The sequence below is a fragment of the Ptychodera flava genome, chromosome 14 (assembly GCF_041260155.1).
Source record: "Ptychodera flava strain L36383 chromosome 14, AS_Pfla_20210202, whole genome shotgun sequence".
Taxonomy (NCBI): domain Eukaryota; kingdom Metazoa; phylum Hemichordata; class Enteropneusta; family Ptychoderidae; genus Ptychodera; species Ptychodera flava.
In genome coordinates this window covers 33,033,804-33,045,462 of record NC_091941.1, presented here as the reverse complement: position 1 = coordinate 33,045,462, position 11,659 = coordinate 33,033,804, and the positions used below count along the sequence as shown (strand labels likewise).

The 11,659-nt window shown below is 36.1% G+C and overlaps 1 protein-coding gene across 4 annotated transcripts in view; it reads right to left on the bottom strand.

Moving 5' to 3' along the window:
• Positions 1 to 2,314: 2,314 nt before the first annotated feature.
• The window catches only part of LOC139150226 (ras guanyl-releasing protein 3-like), a 71,194-nt gene continuing 61,849 nt past the window's right edge, over positions 2,315 to 11,659 (bottom strand). For all 4 annotated transcript variants that reach the window (XM_070722461.1, XM_070722459.1, XM_070722462.1 and 1 more), the window contains 2 exons: positions 9,966 to 10,210; positions 2,315 to 8,201 (listed from right to left, as the gene is read on the bottom strand). In XM_070722461.1, the coding sequence (XP_070578562.1) occupies positions 8,031 to 8,201; positions 9,966 to 10,210 (416 nt within the window). In that variant the 3' untranslated portion in view covers positions 2,315 to 8,030. The remainder of the gene's footprint in view (positions 8,202 to 9,965; positions 10,211 to 11,659) is intronic.

Genomic DNA, 11,659 nt, shown 5'->3' with positions numbered 1-11,659 from the left:
ATATTAGATTTCGACCAATGCTGCATGCTATAGCGGAACAAGATTCTGGTTTAGCGGATGCTGTGATGGACACTAACTATAATTAGGCCAATTCGTGACTTTGCTGACCATGACATTTTCCATGGAAGTCCCCAGATTCTATTTTATCTGATCAAGGAGTGACCACGGTCTAATGTCAAACACATTTTGTAATTTATAGCGACACCAAACCACCTGTGAGCTTGTCCTGTATATCACTGGCTTGTCAATGTGTACAATTCCCAGTGAACTTTGGCATGAACCTCACTTTCTGACGTGTGAGCTATTATTGTACCAATGTCTTTCTGTCTGTCTGTGTGTCTGTCAACGTGATACCTCAATTGAGAACGGCTCATCAGCAATTGCAAATACTGTGGCCAATATAGGACACTGAAACACCTTTTCTGGTATTGTAGAAATGTGCAATGTTTTTGGAAAGGCTTTGACGCTTTCTGCACTATAAGACAGAGTAGTAACAAGCTGTCACTGTCATGTTACACAGTAATTTTTGGCGTTTATGATAACCATTTTGTAATTTATAGTGACACCAAACCACCTGTGAGCTGTGAGCTCGTCCTGTATATCACTGGCTTGTCAATGTGTACAATTCCCAGTGAACTTTGGCATGAACCTCACTTTCTGATGTGTGCTCATCAGCAATTGCAAATACTGTGGTCAACAGAAGACACTGAAACACCTTTTCTGGTATTGTAGAAATGTGCAATGTTTTTGGAAAGGCTTTGACGCTTTCTGCACTATAAGACAGAGTAGTAACAAGCTGTCACTGTCATGTTACACAGTAATTTTTGGCGTTTATGATAACCATGAAACAATATTCTTAAATCTTCTTATTTAAATAGTGAAATATCAACTCTACACCATCCGATACACTGATATTAAGGTAACTATGAATTTCTTTATCCAAAAAGTTAAAGAAGTAATGTTGATAAAACAAAAATTTTTCATTGAAACTAAATTTGAAGCAAAGTTGGCTCTTTTTGGCTCATTATAATGTTTAGATTCATACATGCTCTCTCTTGTGTTTTTTTCTTAAACTTTTGTGGATTGTTTTTTTCTTCTTTATGTATTTTCTCTTTTTCAATGTAATAAAAACAAGAAAAACTTATCAGATTGGTGTCCAATCAGTGAGTACATAGATTTTGGAATGACAAGAACTGTGATTAGATTTTTGGTGGCCATAGCATACATAATAAATACTAATTTAGATAATTATTTGTTCAGAAATCAGGTATTCTCAAAATGACAGCATCAGATATTGTGAATCTTATTATAGCTGTCGATCAAAGAATGATTTGACAGATTTCAAGGCCATGTAGCAGTTTCATGACAATTATATTGCTTATTTGCATATGGTATATATATGTATGTTTATTCTAGATCCTTGATCAACTGAAATTTGAAAATGAAAAGCAGTGTTGAAGGTTCAGATTCCTCCGCATTGTTCAATGTTTGTACAGTTTTGGCATGTTATTATGCCAGAGATGCATCATAATCTGCAAATTTACATGTAACAAGGCGTCTTGTACAATACAATTTACATATGCTTTTTTTTCATTTTTTCACACTTTGTATGCACATGTTGACAACTGTGTACTGCATAAAGGGGACTAATAGAATCCAACACCCTAATTTGCTGACATGGGTTTAGGAATATTTGTCCCAATATGAACTTGAGGCTGGTGTGAGACACAAATTTCTCAATGTGTGTACATGTGAGACGAGCCATCTGAGACCATGTGATTTTATTTTTCTGATGACCATCCAATACTTGTTAAAATTTCACTTCATACGGGAAATAGTACCATTGGCATTGAGGACCTATTTTTGGCTTTTATTATTTACTGTAGAAAATTATAGATCACAATACATCAAAGTAACTACATTTAATATGGCATTATGATCTATTTTCAGACGTTTCAACAATACCTGCTCACTTTGAAGTACATCTTCTACCCATGCTATGGTTCATGTTTCACACAACTATATGTCATCCCATTCATCAGTTACCATTAGTACACATAATACTGCGGTAGGGCCAAGGAATGACCACTTGGCATTTGTCATACAAAAATATTTTCAATTCTTGGAATTATACAGAGTGGGAGGACAAACTGACCCTATGCTGGTGTTCTCACACTCCAAGGGTACCAGGGGTGTGAGATTGTTTTATTTACAGACGGCAAATTATGATCCGGTGGTATTTTCCATGTGCCACAAACAATGCTTCTACACAAATTTCTCAATTTCTACAAAGAGACAAATGACACAGGCTGTATATATTATCAGTTTAATGTTTTATTTGTGACTCAATACTGAAATTGCACATTTATTATTTTGTTTGTGATTAGAAAATAATATTTACAAAGAGGTATCCTCTGCCTGATACATAAATCTATTTGTAAACAAAACAAAACAAGAGTTCAAATCTGCAACACCAGTGACTTTTCAGGTGTTAAGGTCTTTACAAGTCTAAATCTGCCGTAACTTCTTCATAGGACTTGTGAAAAAAAGGCAACACGGCTGATTGAAATTACACGTCAACTAAAAAATTAAAAAAAAAACGAAAGGAGAATAGAAAGTGTATGCTCACTCACGTCACAAAGGAAATGTCATTGGTGTGTACATAAATTTGTTTCCAAATGTGCAATGTAAAGACCTGTTCAGAGTTGAAATTACTGTCATGAAAAAAACATGTTATCCTTTTTTTTTCTCTTGGTACAAGGTTGTTGATCTGTATCGATTAAAGCTGTCAACCACACTAAATACGCTAAAGCTAGGGATATTCTAAATACTTTCCACTTGTCCAATATGTTGGCCACCTAAATATACCTAAAGTTTTCTTGAAATGTGTCTATCAGACAAGTATGGTAATTTTATCATCTCTGATATGGGTAATCTTAAAGCTGAACCCATGCCGCCTTCTGTGGCATGATTCTACTTTTGTACTTTTTTTTCCAAAAAATTATTTTTTTAAAGAAAAAAGTGTTTGAAACCAAACAAAGTGTATGCAAATGGAAGACTTATTTTAAGAATGGATTCAAGAAATTGTGGTGTTCAAGTAACCAAGATAAAACTAACACTCTGTGATTTCTATGTCGATGAGTGCCAATACACAAATTTCAAATAGCTAAAACAATGTTGAAGACACACAAGTATGAATATGATATAATATCGGTAACAAAACCAGAAATTCTGGCAAAGTGCACTGAAGAGAAAACAAGGTGCCTTGTTTGAAATAAGAAATGATTGTCTGTTTTCCTACCAGTACATCATCATTTACAACTTTCCTTTTTTTGAGAGGGGGAAGGGGGAAACAATGGAAAGAGAGGGAGGGAGGGAGGAGGTGAAACAGAATACCAAGGGGAATTCTTGAGAATATAGAAAAGAACCAGACCTTTGGTTCAATGTAGTGGTGGTGTTGAGAGTGAGTCCATTGTGAGCGACTAGCCATTTCAACATCCATGTTCTGATTATGCATGTTGCACTTGACTTCGCAGGAACAATAGTAACTCCAAAAAGTTTTACCAAGACAACTGGTTTGCATTCCAACATGACTCCATTGGCTGTGACTTGCTTAGTCTATTCCTGATATCACGTCAAAGAGCATAGGATTCAGTTTGTGTGAATACAGTCTACGTATGTAAAGTCCAGTTGTCAAGTGTTCCACTGAGTTCTACTTCTGACCTGAATTCATTCAGCAACACTAACATTGCAATTTGGTTCACCAATGTTTTGCTAATACTTTCTATTTCAAGATAGTTTTGCAAGAAGAATAGGAAAATAATGTTATAAAACAAAAGTAATGAAAATGCTATCAGAAAGTTACAGCTTTTTTCCCACTAAGCACTTTCAGAAGAAACTGACAGACTTGTTGGAGATGACTGACCCCTATCCATTCACTGGAAGCAGTCGTGTAATAAGCTTTTTATTCAGATGATGTGCATATAGTCCAATTGAGAACAACCTTCAGCCCAATATGGCATCACATTCAAGCTCTGATTTTTAATGTCAGTTCCAAGGTCACGCTGCATCAGTGAAAAATATGTATGTCACAGCTTGCAAAACATGAAATTCAAGTCACTATGATCTTTTCCTTAATCCCCACGGTAGTTCAGGGGGAAAAGAAAGGCCTCACAGCTGTGCATTGACGTAACAAAAGCCTACTTGACTACAACAAAGGGATGAAATTGAAGATTACACTTCTAAATATCATGAACTTCAACAGCTGGCTGTCTGGGATTTAATCAAATTAGATTGGAGACCGTTGGGGCCCATAAAATCTTGATGTTTTGCATTGTGGCTGAATAAACTTGCTATTCTAATAAGATTCATTTTCACAATCTCGTCTGCAAAGCCTAATTAACAAAAGGATTAAAAATAATTTAGTTTGATTTTACTTGCACAATTGGCTGTATTGGTGAGAATTTACATGAAAATGTAATTATTCACAGGAAAAAATGTGCAAATTATATCAATTGATACTGATATTAAAGGGTTCAGCAATTTTGTCCGCATTTTTTGTAGCAGGGCTGCTAAGTGTGGTCTTGAACCTGAATTTCAGACACAAACTTAATCATTGTGATAATTTTAATTTCAAATAAAACTTTCTCCAGTTATCATATTTGTGGAAGTAACCCAGTCCACACAGAAGATAAGCGTGATCGACCCATTTTTGTCGAGCCTTTCAAAATGAGATGCAGCTTGTTTGCTGTGCCTGCTGATCAAATTCCTTCTTACCGCAGCAATAAAAATTTTGATAGGATTACATCAGCTTGGCAACAGTCCGTGTCAGTGTGTAAACTGAATGTGACCATCGGTTTGCAAATCAGCATAGGTTTGATTGAGGAATAATTACATTAAACATAGATACATGTCGAAATGAACAGACCCTTTTAAACAGATGTGCCATGAAAGTCATCAAAGAATGATAAAAGCTGGCTTTACTGTTCATTGCAGCTCTTTTAGATCATTACCATGACAATTTTTTCACTGTCCAAATATATCAAAGAAACAATACAGAATAAATGCCAAAGATTTTAAATTTGAGAAAAAAACTTCAAAGTAAACTTGCCTGATAATAAAATGGATGGGCAGTTGCATCTGATAACATCGAAAATATGTATTTGTTTGTTTTTAAGGTCAAGGAAAAATGTTGAAGCAAGGATGATGTTTGTTCTGATGGCCAAATTTAACCTCAAATCTTCATTAATGCGGTCAAAGGTTATTAGAGTTATGTTCATCGTATTATCAAATGTTTTGCTCCACCAATCACAGGGGTTGAAATGGTGATTCTTGAATAACGACTAGTGCTGCACCTGGCTAGTATTAACTGTGAGTGAATAACACTGGCAGCTGCTTCAATCTGTGTCAAATACACATTTCTGCAATGTCTTTATCAGATCCTGCTGATTCCTATAAAACATGTAAAATATCTCAAATGTATATCATTGGCAAACCCAAAGTGGACAACAAAAAGGACAGCCCTGCATCAGACCGGCTGTTTGCAGAGACAAAAGCTACTATTTATATGTCTGTTTTATATATATTATATATATATACTTAGAGTGACTTTCTGTATTTATAACTCCCTTTAAAAGAGACTAAAAATAAGCTGTTCAGTGTGGCGCTCCTTCCAAATATAAATGGTAAAAGAATATATACTCTTTGAAAACATTTAAATAACTTTTGTAGGACAGAACCATACAAGTGCATAAAGGAAATTATCGTAAAAGAACACCTTAGAGTTACACTGACTATGCTATATCCATGGATAAAATCTTCCCAGAGGGAAGAGGGTCAGCTTATGGAACAGCCACACATCACACAAACCATTGTGTCCTTGGACATGACTGTCAAAGCAATTAAAAGTTACAGAACAATTTTACACACAAAATTCCAGTATTGCAGGAAAAGTCAAAATTTCTTTACAAATTATGTACAAAAAAATTTACTACAACAATAGTTTTTTATCTCTTCAATAATTATTTGAATTTTTAAAGAAGAAGACGCATTCAAGATCGGTACATGTCCACAAATAAAATATGAATAACGTCCATATAGTTGCAATGTAGTACATATTTCTGAAGATTTTTAGACAAGCACCAGAATATCAGCTCTTGTCAACATTGCCTGATTCATGAGTCTTCTCTGTTTCTTGACTAGTTTGTATTTTGAAACGATCTCTCCCACTTCTAATGGCAGGATCATTCCATTCCACAGTAAATCAAGGGGGTGGAAGGTTAATTTTTGCATTTTTCTGTAATTTCCATAGAAAATGATTAAAACATTGCACAATTAAACAATATGTTTTTTTTATTTCTTTCTTTTATAAATTTTTTTGTTTACTTTTCTTTTCTCTGTGAAAAAAAATCGGTCTTTAAGCAGGAGTGACACGGACTCCATGATGAATCCAGTACTGAGAAGCTTTCCTGAATTGTAAAACCCCTTGTCAATACTGTCATGGTAATTGGCACTTGTAAGGCCAAGAAAAAATATATAGTGGTTCTCTATACATCTGAATTTATTCTCATGATCAGTGTGTTGTCAGACACTATCTTTTATACAAAAGAGTGTCTCTTGAATAATGCGCTTGTAATTTTCAAAACAAGGTAGCAATTCAGTAACTGTGTACGATGCATTGCAGATTTCATATTGATGTTGACACCGGATGTCTATACTCAGAGATTTATGCCTGGCAAAGTAAAGGGATTTGACCAGTGTGCTGAGATATGCAACCACTGTCTTATATTGAGAAAAGAACCACAATATTTAATGTTGCTGTTTGGGATGCATAAGCGTTATAGAAACTATGTAAGTCCCCCACAGTGATTGACAATTCAGTGGTGGCGTTTGGTAGCAGACAATGAGAGTACGATGTTGTTCCATTACTAAACAAATTGAACGGTTTTGCAATATGAGATTCCTCTTGGATAATTTGGATGGCCATGCATGGCTCTGGACTTTTGCAATAGTATGCTACAGTGGGGTCAAATCAGTGATTTTTAATTGTGTGGAAATCCCAATTTTGCCATGACAACACGTGGGCAAGGCTGAATCCTTGGATGTGGTGTAAGATGTTAATTTTCCTCAGTGACATATACGTAGTCATGAGAGATTGACTTCGCTATCATGGCTCCACTGAAAGTAGGTACACGTGTATCAGTTACACTTTAACCGTTCACCCCCGTTTTCTCTCTGTAGAGATCCAACTTTGTCATAGTAAAACTATGGTGTTGGGATAAACCATGGTGGTGAAAGGGTCAATAAATGTGTCAACTCTGCCACCCCTACTTTGATGTGAACATGTCCAATCACACCATTGAACACAAATGAGGTTAGCCTGAGTAGAGGTGGCAGAGGAGCTAGGATTATGACATAACCTCTCCCAGGGCCCTGGATGACAACTTTCAGCTGCTGTACCAACCAGCTGATACATAATTGCAGAGCTGAGAGAGATAATTGGAACACTACTAATTACTCATTTTCTACCTGTTTTTTAGTACTATCACTGCCGTAAATGAGTTCATGGGTAGAGAGTGTGGAAGGCGTGACACTCAGAGCCAGTATATCCAAAGTGAAATCTAATTGATCGGCTGAGGTGCTGCAAGAGATTTGAAGAATATGATCAAATATTCAAACTAGTAACCCATTAGCTGTGACAGCTATGCTGCAATATGGTCTCTCATCAGCATAGGCATTTTGGCAACCGTTTTATTATTGATCTTTTGTTTTTCATTGAAATGAGTACTCCAGATGAAAGAGCAAAATCTGCCAAGATGGGCAAAGTGAACTGTTTCCGATTTCAGAAACATATCTGTAAGTGTTTGCATTAGCCTCCATGATTGCACATCATGGTGCTGTCAGCTGTCACTGGATAGTTCTCTTGACCATAAGACGTCCACAAAGGGAGAAATGGCTGCGACACACTCAAGGCAAAGTTCCGCTGTATCCAGCACGCCCTATATTCCAAAGAACATCTCCTCTGTGATATGTCAGACTTCAGAGTCCTTTTGGAGGTGGAGCGTGTCCATCTGGTCCAAAATAAATGTTATTGTGTGCTGACGAATCACTCCTATGTGGTTTTGCAGTGTGTTGATTTTCTCTTGAGCTGCATGTAACTGTTTCTGAAGGCGTTCGTTTTCTGTGGACAGCAAATCTCTTGCCTGAAAATGAGAACACAGAACAAAATAATCAAATATTTGAATTCATCAGACATCAACCAGCCATGCACTTTTCTTTGATAGGAATTAATGTCCTTTCTAAAATTAATTTTGCCCCAAGTTGTCGTTGATACAGGAATAATATGTCCTTTCTAAAATTAATTTTGCCCCAAGTTGTAAAACAAAAGACACAAAGAGGCGGTTTGGTTGGTGCGTAAGTCTCTACCTGACAGCTACGGCATACACCTGTTGCACTGAATGATTCTTTATCGATGAAACTTAGACATGCATAAAATTGCTACTTGTCTGCTGCTAGCTTTGTCTGTATTATTTATGTGAATTGGTTTGTGGATTGGGAGGTTGCAAAAGTTCACAATGGGAGAACAGGGACACTGATCTGGGGTAAAAATGTCGGTCACATGTTGCATTTCAAAAGACTTCTTAGGGAAAATACCCTGATTGTCTCTTCATGTGCCTGCTGTTTGGTGCGACATATGTCAAAACAATCTAAAAAGTGCTTTGCACTCCAATTGTGTGGGGCACAGTTTTAAGTACTCTGCACTCTCCTATAGGTTTTGCATGCATATTCATTACAAACTCCATTCAGGTTTGCTGCTATCTCATTAGTTTCAATGAAACATTCTGAGTCTGTGTTTAAAGTCTGGAAATTAAAAGTTATTCATCTGAATTTTGTGAAGCCAGAATTGTACAGAGAGAGATTATTGAATTAAAACCAGCCATTATGGATGACAGCAATTGTACAAACTCATTTCCGTGGTAACCTGTCACTGAGGAGAGGAGGGAGGGATGGGGGTGGATGTTAATTTGATGCAAACTATCAATAATTTATCATACAAATATGTGTATGGTAAAAATGTATGCACCAAGCTATGGAGATCTATGGTTTTCATCAGAGTATTCCACTGTGGATCATTCTATTCTGTAGATGTTTTAGCATGGCTTTCATTATAATTGTTATTTCCTTTCATTACTGCTATCTTTCACACACAAAGCAAGTCATTTCATTGTCATGTTTCTTTCAAAACATCAATGGGATGTATTCACAGGTTAATTTGTGCAGGACTGGAGTGGGCGTGAGTTTTAAGGATGCTCAAAATGATCAATGAGGACATGTTATACCGGACTAGAGTCAGACTAGTTTGGTCTGGATCCAGGGGAGGTTTAGGGCTGACACAAAATTTAAGCCAACCCAGCATAATTTCTGTGGATAATAGATACGATGACACTTGTCCCAGCTGTGACCCTGGTACCAGCTGAGGCAAGGCTGTACTACTTCAACTGTTACTGTATTACTTCAGTCATAGCAAACACAGGTCCGAGGCACCGTAACCTTGGTAATAAATAATGTATCATCTCTGAGCAGGCATGAAATAAAATTATCAACAACAGAATCAAACCAAATCTATTACCTTACAATGTATGTGTACAAGACTAGCATGGCTTGTGCTCTTGGATGAGCTGGGTTAGATTTTTTCACAAACTTATTCAATTCAATGGGACCTTTCTCAATGGTGATAAGCTCACCAAAACATCCTCACTTTAATCTAATCTAATCTAATCTCATCTAACCAAATCTTCAGTCACGCCAAACTGATAAGGCATGACAGACCTTTTCATTTTTGCACTGGCGATTGAAATAAATGGAGATAGTTGTCAGAAATTAAAGCATTTTTGAGGGAACTGATACTTCGCCACAGATTGAATCTATCTGAATCAAAGGTCAGCCTACATGTTTTTATAACTGACCTGTTCAGCTCGTGCCAGTCTTTCATGCATATCCGTTTCCTCTTCATAAGATTCTCCATAGTTGTCAATATCATCATCATCATCTTCCTCATTCAGGCATTGATCAACAAGCTCTTTCTTGTTCTCATCTTGGACGTCTGGAACCTGGGTCTGTGTTGACTGTTGGTTGGCGCGGCTTTGTGAGTTTTGCTTCCGTCGTAACGACATTTTCCGCTTGCTGTCTATTGTCACATCCTTGGCTGTGACTGCAAAAATATAGATGATGATAAATTAAAGGCCCAATAGCTGTATCTTTTAGCATTATTTTTGTGATTTTACTTCCTAACTAAACCACATTCGTTGGAATGTACTCATTGAGCAGTGTTTATACAAGTATAATAAACTGTCCACTGGGACTGCATGTGCAATTTTGAGCAAGATAAATAATAAATGTTTGCCCAAACATAAAATGGCGCCCTCATGCAAATAAAGCAAAAACAATGTACGTCGTGCATATATGCATTAGAATCTTCACAGAAACAACATACAGTAGTTCAATATAATGCACAGTGCTGAATGTTTTCCACTGGGACATCATATGCTTTGTTTACGTTGTAATGTTACCAGTTTTTAAAAATGGCCGGAAATCAAAATAACAGTTAAAATTTAAATTTACATGTCCAATTTTTCAATACTAAAGGACTATATCCTTTCAATTTGTAGAATGTAAAGAAAACCAGAGAAAATAGAAAGCATTTTTCAGGTCAACAAATTTCAAGTGTTACAGCTACAGGGGCTTTAATGTTGCAACTACGGCTATAAACACTTTAATTCATGCACAGCCACATTGAGTATGGGTTCGAGTGAGAAGATTTTGACAATTGTGAAAGCATACACTGATCATTAACAAAATAAATTTTCTAATGTGTGCGCAGATCCACGCATTTTACAAAAAGTCAAAACGACATGAAGCTAACTAGTAAATCAATGCACAACTAAAGAAATACTATCACAGAGCTTGTAAGACAGAATTGACAGTTGCAACAAAGACAAACTTTTATAGATATTGAACAGATGTATTTTCACAGAGAAGGAAATGTTGCAGCGATCACATATCAGATGCATTGAATTTGTACATAGTATTATTTGTCCAACATCATTATTACTGGCAATCAAACTGAGCTGGGTTGCCACTGGTAATTTCTGAGACTGGATTATTTCACATTGGTTAGAAGTACATTTCCTCAGAGAATTATGTGTCAGACATTTGACATAAAGGAAGTTTGTAAAACACTGTTTTTTGACATCCATTTGCCTAATAGGGAGGCTATTGTAATTGTGACTTTTTCAGAAGCTGAATAAAATTATTAATTAAAACTGGGTTTTGACTTTTATAATGACATTAAGCTTGGATTCTCAAGCTCGAAAAGACAAGACTGTCACAGAGTATATGAAAACTGCCCTTCATTTATACTATAAACAATTATCTCAATAAATAATTAAAATCTAAATATCTGAATAAATACTCATTTACAATGTAAGCATTATTGATTTACTCCCTCTGCAAACTAAACTTATGATAATGCTTGAAATTGCAGAAATGCGGAACAAAATGAATAATTCGTGATGAAATAATTTAATCCATGTGAATGATAGAAGTAAGCTACTCTGACCTGTAAACATATTTAGACTTTTGCCTCTGCTGCCATAGAAAC